Raw genomic sequence first — 15,883 nt, 5'->3', positions numbered from 1 at the left:
TGACGGGGAAGGAGAAGGAAGAGAGGGATCAGAGCGTTCAGTTGAGCGGGTTGGTGTGGGGATCGGTGCAGGACTCTAAACTATGTCGAGCCCAAAGCGAGGTGTCGAATGTTCGGTGCAGAATTGCAGCAGAACCAACAATGCAAATCTTGGCGGAGCAGGCCGGGCAGTGGATGGATGGATCGATACGTCGACTGCAAGCAGGACGGCTGGCAATCGGGAAGCTGTATCGTCGTTTCTTTGGGCGGTGTATGAATACTCGCGAGCTGGCCGGCTGGGAGAAGTCGCAAGGGCAGCGACCCTCCCAGAAGGGATTTAGAGCTCGGCGATGGCCTGCGGCATTGTCTCGACGAAGAGAAGTCTGAATTGATTTGGATGAAGGGTCTCTGTAGGACTTGTAGGTCGACTTCGTTGTCTTTTTGGGGGGGTTGAATGGAGGAGGGAGGAAGGAAGGCGGGCGGGGGAAGGATGGTTATGGATGAAATTTAGCTTGTGGCGCTAGTCCTCTTTGGGTGGGTAGATGGGCGGTGAGCCCAGCAGAACGGGCGGGCGTCACAACAGTCACGGATTGTCGTGTGCCTCTTCTAATCGTACTCTCTGGACAGAGCTATTCAGACAGATTATAATAACTGCATGTCTATCGAGTGTCTCGTCCGCCTGCTTTCCTCTGCTGCTCTGGCACTCTGGCTCTCCGGCCCTTCTATCACAGTGTGTGTCTCTTTGCACCGTCACCTTGTAATCATTCCGCCCCACCCAACTACGTTAGGAGAGCGGAGCGGCGCGGCCAAATCCTACTAATCGGCTAGTACAGTAGTCGAAGAGAACATCACCACCTGGGCACAGCGGCAAAATCCAGTCACGGGCGCCAAGTAAAACAGCCTGCTCTCTCTCGCTCCCTCTCTCTGTCCCCATTGTTTTGATACGTCCTCGACTGACGGTGCTGGCGCCAACTTATATAATAAAAGGCGGTGTGGTTGCGCAGTCTGCCTTTGTACCACAGTACATACTGTGTAGACTACAGCGGCCCCGCGCGGGGTGCTTCTGACTGGCCATCGAAGGTTGATATCCGTGGTTCCTAACCGTCCGGCCTTTTTGGGAGACTCGTCTCATAACGCGAGGCTCTCTATTTTGGTTTCCCTCTTCCGATGACTTTCTCTTTCCCTTCACCAACCCTCTCGGAACCTGGCCGACGCTGGCTGCAGAGGACTGTGACCTCCTGCTGCATGCAGCCTACATAACCATGTCCCGCTCCCCGGAATATCTGAATAATATTGCGCGCCAACTTGCTCCTCTTCGACGTGTCAATTTCTGCGCCGATGCCCATTGGTCTCCTTCCCCTGCAGGCGCCGCAACATGCTGGCTTCCTGGAACTTTGGAATCCCTTCAATTCTTTCACCTGGCCGGTGGCACCGGGGCCTGGCACGTGCTCAAGTCGGATTTCTCCTCAAGCTGTAAAGATGCATAGTCTGCTTACCTACTGTGCATTTATTATTACACACTATGTGCACGGTTTCTGTCTAGGCTACGGTTCGCTTGGCTAACGTACCGTGTACTGTGCCTCTCAAAGGGAAACCTTCACTGCTCGATGCTCAGAGACAAATTCATTGGTAGACTAGCCGTCGAGGACATCATTGATCGAGCATGAGTCACACCAACTTGTGAGTCGTAATGAGTCGTCGAGTCAGAGTCAAGAGCCAACATCAAGGCCCTGAGGCAAATGCTAGTCTTCCACATTTCATCCAACATGGCAAGCCCGCCGGTACCCAGTCTTCAGACCTCTCTGACTTCTATGGGTGCCCGTCATCATCTACTGACGGTCCACGAAGCAGTTCGGCAAACACGTCACCAAGGCCGCCCAATTGTCGGACAATGTCATCAACTTCCAAGCCCAGATGATACAGAAAATTGCCCGCCCAACGTAAAGTCTGGAGCAGCTCCTCTCGTTGCTCGCCTGTCAACTCCCTGCCCTCTGTCTTCCTTTGCTCGTGTTCCTGCTCCATCTTGCGTACAATCGCCCATATCGTCTGTCGGTTGGCATGCACTCGCCCCTGCATTACTAGCTCGGCCCCGGATCCATCTCCGACCTGTATATCTTCAGGTCGGTTTTCCAAATCATCTGCTCTACTCTTGCGAAACCGCGGCATCTTGGGTATCCCACCTGGCGCTCTGTTTGGACTCTGGCCTTGTGACATCGTGTGACACCAAGTATCCACCAAGCTCTTCCCCCTGACGCTATCGTAGCCGTCGAGCACCCCAGCGAGCAACGTGTTGAAGTCCGCCGTGGATAGCTTCACTTCATGCTTTCGCGCACCTTGGAGGAACTGGACACAGTATTCCCTCCACTGATCGTCAACCGTGGAGAGCATGGCCAGGATGCAATAAAGATCGTCACTCGAGTGCGTCAGGAGCAACTCCTCCCAGGCGAACAGAAGATCGGCGAAGGCTTCGCAAGCCTGCCTCTTCAGAGAGTCTTCTAAAGCCACTTCTTCTGGAGAGAGCCGAACAAGTTCTGCGGCAAAGGTAGCTAATACCGAGGTTCTGGGCCGGTACGCAGGGTTGCTAGCGACGAAGTCTCGCATGCTCCGAACCTTCTCCCACCGGTGCAGCTGTACCTGACTTTGCAGCAAGGTTGTCAGGAGCCTATTCGGTATCCGATGAGCTTGTTGACTGCCGCTCCAAAAGCCTGTTCGCTTGAGAACCTTCATGACTAGGTCATTCTCGCCGGCCATTGTCCCAAAATGAACAATCGATGCCGCCATGTCCGGATGAGCATACATGTCGGCGGTGATGAGGGGTCCATCCAAGTCTTCCGACATCAGTAGCCAACGCCCTAGGTGGAACGACTTTGTCACCGTGGCCAGGTCGAGTAATTTCGCCAAAAGCGGCACCGGGACCTGAGGTTCGAAAGCTGGGAAGTCAATCGGTGGTGCTAAGCTGGTGAAGAGTCCATCCCGTTGCCGTTTAACTACTTTGATCGCCTCAAAGAATTGTTCAAGAGATCGCTGTTTGTTGCAGTCAGTATGCTGTACGAGGCGATCTAATGTCTTTGTAGCCCCCGTGATGTCTCCATTCTCAATGAACGAGCGCATGGTCCTATGGAGAACGCTGATTGATATAGTAGATGGCTCAAAATAATAAGGAGCCTTGCCGTGCGATCCGGGAATGGGTACAGCATTGACGGAAGCCACCTCTGTGCCAAAATCAGCTGCAAGGTTTGCCAGAGCGAACATAACCTCCGGTCTCTTCTCGGGAACCACGCCTCCTGACTCGAGAAAACGAACGATGATGGAGTCCCAGGTGGCAGAACCTAGACTATGGCCATCTCGGTCTAGCAACCCTTTTAGCTTCCTTATATGATCTACCAGATCCTCGGGGGAAGTGCCACGATCGCCAACACCCAGGCGCATCAGGTTGACTAAGCCGTCAATGTATGCAGTCACTGCCTCGCTACTGATAGTCTTGCGAGTCCGCGCCAGAGCCCCGGGGTTGGAGTTGTTGCCGGCCCCTCGGCCGAATATGCGCCAACCGCTTGATGGAGACGATGTAGCAGGGGCTGTCTCTTCATCGTGATAGAGCTGACGTGAGTCCATCACCCTCCAGGCTTCATTTCCTTGCTTCGACAGGATATGCTCCAGGATTGCCGTTCCATCCAGCACCCAGGGACCGTGCACGCAGGACCATAAGAGCAACTCAAGCCACAGCTCAGGCGTCAGTCCGGATACGTGAACCTTGTAGCGCGAGCCGGGTATCTCACGGCCTAGGAAGTATGACGCATTCAGCTTCTCTCTGGGATCTTTAACGGTAGCCTCGCGCGCCGTCATAGCCGCGTCCGACAGAGCCCTCATGATAGTAGAAGATAGAAGATGCAACGTTGGGGGCTGTTGAAGAGCGTGATCTTGCGGTGCGGGAGAGTCATAGTAAACAGAGTCTGGAATCCAACCAGTATGGTGAAGGTATGCTATGATTTCCAGCACGTGAGACATGATGGCGGCCTCTGCGGTAGAGTCCTCGGCCGCCCTGACGATCAAAACCCCGAGAGTGCGCCATACTTGGCCCATTGCTCGTTGGATGGCGATCTTCTCGTGGTCTATCGACTCTGGGATGGATGTCGAATTCTCCAATGTCTCACGTAGCGGTGTTGACTGACGGAGTCGATGAGCTACAATGGGCGCATTTGTCAAGTCCTTGAGAGAGGTGCTCTCCGGCCAGATCACGTTGGCAGTCGGCTCAAGTTTGGCAGTATGGTCCATGGCAGGTGGGCCTCCATCTGCAATTTTGTAGATGATCCATTTCGTGGTTTCCCATCGCTGCTCTACCCAGCCTAGATAACCCAGAAGGTCGTCCGAAGCTTGTTGTGCATCCAGCAGCAAGCAGGCAAAGTCAATCGCAGTTGTGCGCTGCTCTGTGTCCGAAGAAGGGTCCGGCGACTGCTGGAGATGCGGTGGGAGGAAAGGGTCGAGGGCAGATATCCATGCGCCGATATCCTTTCGGCTTGTCAGTGTGGGCAGAGGAATACGCGTTGACGGCAGCGCCGGTCTACCAGGGCGCCGAAGTTCAGGGTGGTGCGCCTGTACACGGTCTGCTCGTCGACTTGCCGATGGGGGACGGAACAGCTGGCGAGCCAGCGCCGGTGCCAGAAAATCAGGAACAGAGAGCGGACGTAAGCTCTGAAGTGGAATCAGGGCGCTGCGAGTGCAGGAGAGGCAGGAGGAGCGGGCAGCGCGCATACGGATTGTTTCGCTCCCAGTGCGGAGGCTGGGAGAGCTGGGAGGGCGTCGGAGGTGTGAATGGCCAAGGCGGGCCGCAACTTTTCCCGGCGATCCCGTCTGATCTAACCAAATCTGGATGCGATGACGTCCTGCGTTTCGGTTTCCTGAGGACGCGTGGGGACTCGTGTTCACGTGGACACGCGTAGCTAGACGCGCCCGGCCCGGGCGATCTCAAGCTTCAGGAAGGAAGCCCTGGAGCTCCCACCAGAATCACAGTGCTAGCCAATTCCTCCGTGCAACTTCTATTCTCCCTTTCCCACGACTCTCCGTCTTCTACTTCCTCGCCCGAACGCTGGATCTTCCTTTGTTACCTTTTCCAAGAGTTGTTGAAGCCTGCTTGCCAACCATGCCTACGGGCTACCGCATCGGTATGTGATGACTAGCAGTCTTGTCTCCTAAAGTGCACACAGTATGTCCCGCCCGCAGACGCTGACGTCAACCATTAGAGCTGTCGCCCAATGCCCGGGCCATGTGCAAGAACAAGGAGTGCAAGGATGCAGGCGTCAAAATCCAAAAGGGTGAGCTGCGGTTCGGCACCCTTGTCACCATCGAGGAACACACAAGCTGGACGTACAAGCATTGGTAAGACAACACAAAACCAGTTGAGACCGGTCCAATGATTGATTGCATCGTAGGGGATGTGTTACCCCGGAACAGATCAAGAATGTGCAGAGCTTCATCGACGGAGACATGGACCTGTTGGAAGGCTACGAGGAGCTGCCCCAAGAGGAGAAGGACAAGGTAGACTTCGCCATCAAGAACGGCCATGTCCCTGACGAAGACTGGAAAGGCGTATGTACCGCTTCGCTTGTACAGCAATCATTGCAGCTAATCGAAGAGGGAAGGATATCGAGAAGAACCGACCAGGCATGAAGGGCTTTCGCGTGAATGCACCAAGGAAGAAGAAGGGTACCAGGAAAGACAAAGAGGAAGGGGAGCAAGAGGAGGAAGAGGAGGAGACAGGGAAGCCTCAGAAAAAACGAGGCCGTCCCGCTAAAGACGAGGGCGAGGCGGAGGCTCCGGCTGCAAAGAAACGTGGACGTCCTGCCAAAGAGACTGGGAGAAAGAAGGCCACGAAGAAAGAGGAGACCAGCGACGGTGGGTATGGGCAAGATCTTGTTGAGGAAACTGCCGCACCACCCAAGAAAGCGAGAGGCAAAAAGGCAGCTGCCCCAAAGATGGAGAGCGACGACGAAGCCGACCGCCCAGAGCCGAAGAAGCCAAGGGGTAGGAAGGCTGCCGCGAAGGAGAAGGATAACCAGGAAGCGGAATCCAAGCCCTCCAAAGCCCGAGGTCGCAAGCCTGCAGCCAAGGCATCATATGCAGAGGAAGCCACCGACGAAGAGGAGCAGGAGGAACTTGGTATTGCCAAACCCAAGCGCGGGCGCAAGAAGACCGCGGCTTGAAGGGGACGGGGCCATCCGTTACGTACAAGAAAACGAGGTATCATCTGTGGTAGAATACCCACGCCCCAAGCTCACTTCTTCAGAGTCGGAAGGAGAACACACGTGCGATACGAATAGGGGCCCGACAGTGCTGCATGCGAGACTGGTATCATATATATAGGCTGCGAAGTCTATTAAAGAAGTTTTGGTCTCTGACACGGTTTCCGCAGCGGTGTAATGAGCGCATTGAACGCGGCTGAGGCCACGAAACGGGGTGGATTGCATGTTATTCAGCGCCAGATGCACACCATAGGCCCTCCATGCGCCTAGTATCAGATACGAAATTAACGCTTTCTCATGATTGGAATTCGTAAACAACAACTTCGAGCTTCGATTCTTCATAGTACTTCTCTTGTAATGCAGCAAATCTCGATGCCCGCGAATATGGACGGGGTGACCGAAAACTGTCCGTTTAGTTTCATGACCTTTGGAAAACCGTTCCTTTTCTTGCTCCTACTCCCGTACGGAAATTTAACCACCTACGGCGTACCTAGGTCTAGCGCCAGGTTCTGACCTCCAGATGTAGGGGATTGATATCTACCCAAACTCGGAATCCACATCACCAGAAATCGCCCTATGCGATTAGCAATTCTTTTCCCGTACTTCCTGACAGCCTCTGTTCCTCGTGGCCGTCGCAGATCTGGCATTTGCATTACCAGCGTTCCGGGATGGACATCTCGGTCGCTCACACAGCAAGAAGCGCCTAATCTTGAGCCAAGCATTGGGAATTCTAGGCTGAATCTTTACCAACCGCATCCGGGCCGTATCTTGCTCCGATGTCAAAAGCATTGGCCGATGCATGTCTTCATATTCGATGTGACGACGCTGCTGTATAGCAAGCCACCTCATAGCCTAATCAGAAGTGTGCTCCTTGGGGCACAGATCAGATAGAGCAACGAGTCTAGACTGGTTCAAAGGCAGAGAACCATTCTGTGATGCCAGAAGCGGTCACTGACGTTAATCGCACGTGACATCCCTTTCCCCACCCTAATTCAGCATGACGTACGGGTCAAGTCATGAATATATTTAAAAGCAGTTTGACGGATACCACACCATCGGACGCAACCAAGCTTCACCTTGAATTAAAACCGCCCAACAGTGCTGCTTTCATTACTACACTCTGAGAAGACCTCGCTTTATAAACACAATGAATCCCGACGACAAGTACGAACAGGAGAATGACTTTGCCGAGGGCCCCACCGGAATGAAGAGTGACAATGACTATGTCAGCCGCCAGGGAGAATCTTACATTCCGGTTCAGAAGGACGAAGCTCCTGTTGAAGATCCCCTTGATGCCTCCATTGCCGATTCGGACCAGCAGCTAGGTATCTTAAGTCTTATTCCTACATCTCTGGTATCGAGCTCACGAGGTGAATAGAGCGTGATGAGAAGGAGGCTATCAACACGAAGAATATCATGAAGGGTCGCACCAGAGGGGCCACCAAGCAGAAGGGCGTCTATGCTGAGCCTGGTGACGAGGAGGGACTTCCCGGTCCAGACGAGGGAAGATCTTCTACTCGCTAGGTGTAAGCCGATCATGGGATGGGAGAAGACAATCGTTTTCTCCGAAATGTGGGGTTTATGGCAGGAGTGTATTATTATTTTCCGAAGGTTGTGATTCTCTGCAAATCGTCGGCGATATCTGGGAACGGGGATGAAGTGTGCTTTATGTTAATGATGGCACAAGCTCTTACTTGAATGTCCCATACGCGCATGAGATATATAATGGCGCATATAAGGTTCTTGCACGTCAGTGTTTCTATGCAGTGTCTGGAGGACAACTAAGGAATCGAGAAGGCGGCAAACGGATCCGTTTGCATTCACTCGCGAAGTCCGATGGTGTTGCTGGCGCAGTGGATCGTTGCTGTTTACGCTGCTTCATCTCGAAACTACTGATTGATTTCGCTTTTTCCGCTCGCAATCCAGGCGTCATCTACACTGAACTGAGTACCCGCTTACCTAGTGATCGTTTCCTGTCCTCCAAAGCTTAGTTGGAGATCGAACAAAGAGTGCCAAAACTATCGAGATTCAGTTGCGGAGGCACAACCCAAACGTGTGTGGGTGAAAGATACCTACCCGGTGGAGAGCGTCACGTGGTAGAGAACGCGCTCTACAAACAACGCCTAAAACCTCAACCCAAACCATGATCCAGGCATTCAGTCGTCTCCAGTCGCAACCGCTCCCGCCGGCCGACGCGATGGCGAGAGGCAAGAGATCCGACGAATTGGCCGCCGAGGTTGTCAAGCCGGAGCAAGCCGACAAGATGCTTGTTCACATCCAAGGCTTCAGCGGCCTTCATCCAATTCGGACTGGCATCGCGTATTGGTGAGTATTTACTTTTCTTAAGTCTGGATGCGGAGATTGAACGCCCAGGTACCGAGGCCGATACCTGTATGGATCCATTGGCAATCCCATCGAGCCTCAGCCATTTGCAACGAAGGGCAAGTTGGTGCTTAGCGGTAGTGTGTGCGAAACGGCCCCCAAGTACGATGAGCAGGACCCGACTTTGAAACCAGAGTATACTGTCGGAGCGTTGTACAAAGCCATGTGGGACCAAGGGTACTTTGCTCCGCCATCGCATGATCTGGGAGAGTCGGATGTGAAGAACGAGGACGAAGTTGTTGCTATTGGTGACAAAGCGCCTGCTGTAGCAACGGCGATCGATCAACAGTTGGACGGGTACGACTCCGCTTATGGAGGAAAAAGTAAGGACAGCACGTAATGGTGATGGCACCAGGACGCTGACCCTCCCACAGCGACGGCGCACCCGCAAGTTCAGCTGCCGGTGGGAACTGGGCGCCCCAACATCAGAACGGAAAGCAGCGAAATGCCTGGATACTTGACGGCATCAAACTCTGCGCTGAGCTTGAACCAGCTTCTCTTCCGTTACCCACACGATGCAAGCCACTTCCTCGCCGCATCAGCCCCAGGCTCGCGATTCGGGTCTCGCAATGTCTCCGCTCTACCCACTCCTATGGCTTCCCCGGTGCTAACTCCCTTAGAGGAACAATCAGGCTTTCAGTTTACTGTATCAAGCCCTCATTCTCGCCGCGCGTCTCGATCCGGTGTTACGTTTATGCACTCTCACTCCAGACAGGCATCCATACACTCTCGTCATGCCTCGAACCATTCTGGGCGCGGCTCGCGCCAGTCTTCAGGCTACTCTTCTGGACAGATATCTTGCCCCTTCTCGGGGACCCGTTCGGTACAGGAAGCCAGAAACGGATGTGGAAACGATCGAGACCACAATCCAGAGCCTCGCTCCCTACACGAACTGGTGCGATCATCTGTCCCGGCAAGTCCCTTTCAGCCACGCGATAACTCTTTACCAAACGTCTCTTTGCCCAGCTCGCCGAACGTCTCTAGAGCAGTTTCGCCAGTGGGCTACGGTGCGCCGAGCACTTTCAACCCCGGCATGCGTACGCTGCTCCGCTCTCGCATGGATCAGTGGGCCGGCGTAGGCGAAAAACATCCTCTGCAGCCTGGCATTTCAAGCTTGAAGCAATATAGCACTAAACCCCCTTCGATCGAAGCTGGATCTCGCAGTGGTAGTGTTCTTGGGTCTGCAGGCTTTCTGGCACCACCTTCCATTCACACTTCTGAACATCGCGGTATTGGCTCTCAGCGTTCCCTCACATCGACTCCGTTACCGCGCCGTGAACGAAGTAAGCTCGCCTACGAAGCCTCTAAACTCAGCCCCTATCTCCTCCCTCGCCGCTCATCCTCCTACGGCGGCAGCAGCACCATCACGGACGGCTCCCTCCGCGACAAAGCCAGCCTTGCCCTCAACGAGGCATACAATGCTGCACGTGTGACCAAGTGCCCGCTCCATGGCGAGGACTGCGACGGCGCGACTGTGACGAGCACGCATCTGACGGAGCAGACTCGTCTGACGCTGGGGTTCAGGGATTTGTACCCGTCAAAGGAGCAGATGGGCCGCATGATGATTGACTGGGAGAGGATTTTCAAGGAGGAGAAGGATGCCATGGAGGTGGCTGCGAAAAGAATGGGGATGAGGAGGATCTAATGGAAGCCGACGAAGACAAGCGAAGGGAATGGGGTTGATATTGAATACCGAAGCTCATGGCTTGCTTCAGGTAGATGGTTGTTACAGCGTCGATGGACCTGTCAGAATAACTGGGAGAAAAAATGGACTTGAGATGACAAGCTAAGACGGGATGGGGAGGCAATCAATCAATGAGCACGGACTAGATGGAGAGGGCAAGGATTAACAAGGAGAGGAAAGATAATCGGACGCTTAATGGACATCTGCGCAGGAGAGTTTCTGACGGGGCTTGTCACGGCAGATTTCCTGAATAGTACTCTGGAACTACGGAGTACCGCCCTTCCTGGAAGCTCTGGGACCGATGGTTAGTATAGCGGCTCACCGACTTCGGCGTCACATTTCACTAAGACGCAGAGACAGACGCACCTGGGTAGCAAACTTAACACAATAGATCATCAATATTTAAAGCTTGCTCAATTCTCACATGCGGTTCAAGTCGGAGCAGTGGATCAAGGAGACGTGATCCCCAGACTTCACATGTCAGTAACGCCAATCCGTCACAATCGGAGGTATGATATCAGCACCCGGATGAGAGAAGAGTGAAGTTGAACTGCGGTAGATGGTCGTTTTGACGTCGAAATAGGGCTCAGCCTGACCTTGGGACGTTGAGCTTCAGACGCTAAACCCAGAACGCACAAGCGTCAAAGAGCTCCTGTCTCCTCATGACAGCACGTACAAACTCGTTTTGAGTCGAGTTGGGAACAAAGACGTCTCCCTGAACCTTCGCCGAAGATGCCAAAGCCCGCGAACAAAGTCGCGAAGGCCCAATCGAAAGCAATTATCCCCGCGCCCTTTACCGCTGCGCCCGCCGAGCTCCTTCCCCTCCTCTCCAGCTTCGACAAAAAATCCGTCTACATAGCGCATGTCGACCAACACCCTGCATGGTTCAAAAAAGGCATCTACTCGGTCCCTGTTGTACTCAACGTTGCCATTGGGCTGTTGGTGATATGGCGCCTGTACGTTCAGGTACCGTGGTATTGGATGCTCTTGATGTCGATCATGGGCAATGCGAATGAAACGACGATCTACTTCGCGAAGCTGACATGGGGAAAGCTCATCGCAAAGGTGTTCTGGCGGGCACTTACTTTTCTCTTCGATTTCCTCCTCATCACCGTCATAGCGCCATGGCCTTATACCTTCTTCCTCGAACGGCCGGGCAATCCAGTGCTCTGGAGACTTAGGATCGGATTCCGCGATGAGGAGATATATGTGCGGCAGAGCAGGGGGTGGGGTGCCGAGGATCTTCTCGGTGAAGCCGAAGGCTCAAGCGGAAAAGCTGGAGCAGACAGCCCATTCTTCAAGACGAGGGTACTGCCCGCGATTGATGCCGGGAGATTGCGGGCAAAGACGGGGTATCTGCTCATGGACAAGGACTACGACTTGGAGTTTGCGGCCATGGTGAGAGCCACAGAGCTTGTGGACAAGAAAGAGCTGGATCTCGATATGCTCCGCAAAACGGTATTTGTCTGGGTGGGTCCTGAGGAATCTGGACAGTGGGCAATGTGGGATTGTTGGAAGCTGGATGAGGGCTCGGAGACGGAAGCCAGAAAGAAGATCGTGCTGTTCAAGGACCGACTCACCGCCATGGGCAAGGAGAATCTCTTCTTCAAGTGGGTTGAGCTGGTGCAGTACGAAAGCAGTGCACCTGGCGGATTCACGCACGACAGGCAGATGGCAACAGCACAAAAAGCTAAAGAACTTTTCGAAGCACAAGGCGTGGATTTCGACACATTTGTCAAGGAAATTGGGGGGTTGGAGGGGATGCCAGGCATGGACTGAGTGTTCGAAACCTGTCTCAAAGTCTCCTGGGCTTTATAAGTCTGGTCGCCAACTCAATTGCCGCTTCATATCCATACACACCAAGCCCGCAAATAACCGCTTACGCCTTCTCGCTCGAATAGCTACGATGTCGAAACGCTTCGCTCTTGGTATCTACTGATATGGACCTCCGGGAGTGGCATGCCGAGGGATAGCTGCGCATCTCTCATTGCTACGCTCGTATGAGCAACACCAGGATCTGTTATTCCCGCGTCAGTTTCTCATGCCTCGTCAACGAGAATGCGTTCGTAGTTGGACTGTATGAACTGTAAGCGGGTAGAGTGCGAGGGACACTGTTCTTCGGCACCGGAGACGACTTGTAGGAGCGTAGCCGTGCCGTATGTGGCCGGCTCGCGTGTTTCGAGGGTTAAGATTGCGTGCGTTTATCAGGAGGATGGATCGGATCATAAGCGCAGATGGTTTGAGATACTGTATGTTGCGTACAACGTAAAAGAGGCGCAATTATAGGAGCGGGACGGGCAAAATAACAGCCATGGGCCCGACTTCAGAGGCCACGCTTCACTCGACACCGTTTCCGACTTCACTGTCGCCGCCGGTGCGGTTGAGCCCACAAAAGCTTCCGGAAGAGAGATTCCCCGTCACGTGCGCATGCTATGCACATGTGGACAGCCATCTGGCACGGTCCTCATGCATCCGGCACAGATTCTCATTCAAACAGTTTGGCCCAGACTACATACTAGCCGAACCTATGTTTTTGCCGATCAAATTCAGCAGAACTGCGGGACATATATCATTGAAAGCTGCAGTGCTGAGTAGGAGAGACGATGGTGCCCATTTTGAGCATGATGACACGTCAAGGAGGTGAAAGGGGTTGATCTTGTCACTGGGGCACATGGGGGTGGGTTATGCACGATGCGGATATGTTGCAGAAAACCACGTCGGACGATTTTGTTTGGCTCCTGAGATGTGCATTTCTTAAAACATTTAAAGAGGACGGGATCACAAGCAAAAGCCTCAATTACATGTCAGTATTGCTCATCTGCATCGACATATCCCAGTCTGGTCAAATCAAGGGACAGTGCGAAAGGATCTCAATTCTACGAGGACAACGAAGTGTCGATCTACCCAAAATCTTTAGCTAAGACATCGTTCAAGTTTGCATCAGGTGCGAAACCAAGATTCTCCATGAATCGTCGGCGGGTTTCCAGGCTTTTGGCGCCGTCCAAGGAGGTAAGCTCGTCGAAGAAGCTTTCCATATCGTGACCTACGCCTGGACTCAGAGGGTCCATCACAGTTCGATTGACGGGATTGTTCACTTGAGGGCCAATGAAGCGCTGCGAGGACTGGTGCGGATCGAAATGGGATTGGGAGTAGTGCGCGGTTGGTTCAACATGCGGCACACGGGCATCCATGACTGTGGGCGTCATACTGTTAGCGAGGTCAGCGAACCGCTTGACGTTGACTCAGGTGGTTCCTGGCCTGTAGAGAAATCTTGAAACAGGTGTGTCCTACCTTACTCTACCACCGAACTGGTGAGAAGGATGAAGCTGAGGCTGCATCGACTCTGGAGTTGCGAGCTCCATGGCTGAATTTAGCTGTGATGGACCACTGGCAGCTATTGCCACCAGAGATGAATTGTGGTGGTCCTCAGTCCCTTCTTTGTTACTTTCTTGACTCTTTGCGAAATCATAGCCCAAGTGGAGATTCCGGAGGCGAGCGTTGAGCCCTTCATCCGCTAGGAATGCTGTACTCCTTTTGAGGATACCCATTAGACAATGGACAATTGGTGGCATGGCAATCCGGCCAAATTGCTTGATGATATGCTCCAAGACTTCAAGGAAGCGTTCTACCCAAGTACGACATGGAAGGGTGACAATGCAAGCGCAACAATACACCGTCCGGAGCAACAAAGCAGGTGGTGCAGCAGCAATAGGGAGATGATCCGACAGCACCTGTCTCTGCTGCACTGGTAATCTGCTCTTCCATGCATCCAACTTCGCAGCTGACTCGCTCGCTGGGATTGTTGAAGATGCAATAATGCTCATTACGCCGACCAGGTCAACTAAGCAATTGTATGTGCTGAGACTGAGCGCTGGCGCTCTCGGAAGGGAGTTCACATGTTGAGGTTTCATACATCCGCTCCATGGTTGATACTCCTCTAATCCTTCTTCTTCAACCCTGCCCACGCGTTCAATGTCTGAAAGCTGGAGATATGGTGCCCGCCCAATCTGCATCGAAACAAGGTGATCCAGCAAAACGCATCCTGATGTTACATGCTCAAGCTTGGAGACTTGAGAAGGCTGCTGGGCCAATGCAATTGCAATCCTAGAAGCGCGGCCCAACGACATCCAGGCAACATCTGGCTCCGACCGGGTTACGTGGAAAAGAGACAACAGAAGGAGTGTTCTCGCGTGACCAATCTGCGAGGATGTCGGATCTGAAACGAGTGATTGGGCGATGTCGTAAGCTCGCTTTGCGTTAGAAGCAGAGCCTCCAAACGTATTGGCACCATGGCAGTGTTCCTGAAGTGACGCCAGAGCTAATATACCCCATAACTCAGCGTGGTCTCCAGAGTCCAGCATGTTTGGCCGCAGGCGCAGGCCCACTTCGGGATAAGAGTGTGAGAGCTTGAGGACACGAAACTTCTCGCAAATCGGGAACCAACTATGAGTGTAGGAGAAGTAGATGTCGAACAATCGCCAAAAGTTGGAAGGTAGCGAGATAGTCTGACCATGGTGGTCACTGGAAGCTTCCGAGCATCGGTCGCGATAATGCGTTTGATGACGCCCCTGCTGCTCCGGGATATGGAAAGCTGCAATATCTCCTTGAGTGGGATGTGTCGTCAAGGGAGTCTGCCGGGTGTGGTCAAGCGCAGTAGACTCCAGATGAAGAGATGTTCCCGCGTTTGATTCTTGGTCGTCACTATCTGGGCTGGGAGACCTGGCGGATCCTTCAAGATTTTCTCCTCTAGAAAGCAATGCATTCACATCTCTGCAGAATTTGCTTTTCCTCCAGCTTTTGTGTAGTCGGTTTGATTCCTTTGAGTCCCTCTGTAACAGGACCGAAGCTGTTCCTTTCTCAGACAGTTCTCTGTTCAGAACTGACTCCGCATCGGAGTGATTGAATAGCCATGTTAACGCAAGCTCCAATGTCCGGATATATCCTGGCTGGATGCCTCGCTTCTTCGGGTTTGCTGTATATGAACAAGCCCTTTGAGACAGGGCGCAAGAGGAACAGGGAGTTTTCCCATCACATTTTTCACGCGCTATTCGGCATTGATCGCACGCTCGGGAGACCCGGGACCGTTTGGAAGGTAGGCCGTTGTTCCCTGGGGCTGTGGTATCTTCTGCTCCGCGCTTGCTCATTCCTCGGTTTTGCACCAGAATTTGACAGCGATATGGAGACAGGAGAGTTGTAGCCCCTATGCAACTACCGATATTTTGTCGGGTTATGGCGATGTGCACAGCCCTGCGGGCTTCATTCACTGCCGAAAATGCCGAGGAGAGGGCCAAATTATCTCTCGTCTTCTGCAATGCTACCGGAATTATGCTCCCAGAAATATGTAAAAGACAGTCAGTTTAGGTGGGTTTTGGCTTGGTACGGTAGTTTCAAGGCTTGCTGGATGCTCTAGATCTGTCAACGTCCAGCGACAGGCTTATAGGCTGGAACGGGTTCGGAACATCCAGCAGGAGACCTATTCAAGGGTCAATTTTCTGCCTCAAAAATAGCCACCAATCAAAAATGTATTTGACCTTTGACCACCGCGCTTCTTATGAGTGTTGAGGTTGAGGGTGTGAGGTATCGTCCGGGAAAAGTCTTAAGCG

At 53.2% G+C, this 15,883-nt stretch overlaps 6 protein-coding genes across 6 annotated transcripts; 3 read left to right on the top strand and 3 right to left on the bottom strand.

Moving 5' to 3' along the window:
• Positions 1-1,807: 1,807 nt before the first annotated feature.
• On the bottom strand, positions 1,808-4,771 carry EI97DRAFT_495597 (uncharacterized protein; the record flags this gene model as incomplete). The annotated part of the gene is made up of 2 exons (XM_033802442.1): positions 2,010-4,771; positions 1,808-1,879 (listed from the first exon to the last, which is right to left on the bottom strand). The coding sequence occupies exons 1-2, from the start codon at positions 4,725-4,727 to the stop codon at positions 1,808-1,810; spliced, it is 2,790 nt and encodes a 929-aa protein (XP_033651687.1). The 5' UTR covers positions 4,728-4,771.
• Positions 4,772-5,115: 344 nt separating this feature from the next.
• On the top strand, positions 5,116-6,175 carry EI97DRAFT_460539 (zf-PARP-domain-containing protein; the record flags this gene model as incomplete). Its single annotated transcript, XM_033801121.1, has 4 exons — positions 5,116-5,137; positions 5,216-5,351; positions 5,405-5,561; positions 5,615-6,175. 4 exons carry the CDS (start codon positions 5,116-5,118, stop codon positions 6,173-6,175), a joined length of 876 nt encoding a protein of 291 aa, XP_033651686.1.
• Positions 6,176-7,311: 1,136 nt separating this feature from the next.
• On the top strand, positions 7,312-8,144 carry EI97DRAFT_469102 (uncharacterized protein). The gene is made up of 2 exons (XM_033801694.1): positions 7,312-7,539; positions 7,593-8,144. The coding sequence occupies exons 1-2, from the start codon at positions 7,362-7,364 to the stop codon at positions 7,736-7,738; spliced, it is 324 nt and encodes a 107-aa protein (XP_033651685.1). The 5' UTR covers positions 7,312-7,361; the 3' UTR covers positions 7,739-8,144.
• On the bottom strand, positions 8,021-8,918 carry EI97DRAFT_136993 (uncharacterized protein). The gene is made up of 2 exons (XM_033793169.1): positions 8,291-8,918; positions 8,021-8,232 (listed from the first exon to the last, which is right to left on the bottom strand). The coding sequence occupies exon 1, from the start codon at positions 8,793-8,795 to the stop codon at positions 8,346-8,348; it is 450 nt and encodes a 149-aa protein (XP_033651684.1). The 5' UTR covers positions 8,796-8,918; the 3' UTR covers positions 8,021-8,232; positions 8,291-8,345.
• A 2,051-nt stretch (positions 8,919-10,969) lies between these two features.
• EI97DRAFT_136953 (uncharacterized protein) lies at positions 10,970-12,325 on the top strand. Its single transcript, XM_033793167.1, has one exon. It carries the CDS (start codon positions 11,013-11,015, stop codon positions 12,057-12,059), a length of 1,047 nt encoding a protein of 348 aa, XP_033651683.1. The 5' UTR covers positions 10,970-11,012; the 3' UTR covers positions 12,060-12,325.
• A 920-nt stretch (positions 12,326-13,245) lies between these two features.
• On the bottom strand, positions 13,246-15,832 carry EI97DRAFT_136959 (uncharacterized protein). Its single transcript, XM_033793168.1, has 2 exons — positions 15,812-15,832; positions 13,246-15,753 (listed from the first exon to the last, which is right to left on the bottom strand). The coding sequence occupies exon 2, from the start codon at positions 15,422-15,424 to the stop codon at positions 13,568-13,570; it is 1,857 nt and encodes a 618-aa protein (XP_033651682.1). The 5' UTR covers positions 15,425-15,753; positions 15,812-15,832; the 3' UTR covers positions 13,246-13,567.
• Positions 15,833-15,883: the final 51 nt, after the last annotated feature.

Source organism: Westerdykella ornata (assembly GCF_010094085.1).
Source record: "Westerdykella ornata strain CBS 379.55 unplaced genomic scaffold EI97scaffold_22, whole genome shotgun sequence".
Classification (NCBI taxonomy): Eukaryota; Fungi; Ascomycota; class Dothideomycetes; order Pleosporales; family Sporormiaceae; genus Westerdykella; species Westerdykella ornata.
The sequence above is the reverse complement of the archived record's forward strand: the minus strand, read 5'-3'. Positions and strand labels throughout refer to the sequence as shown.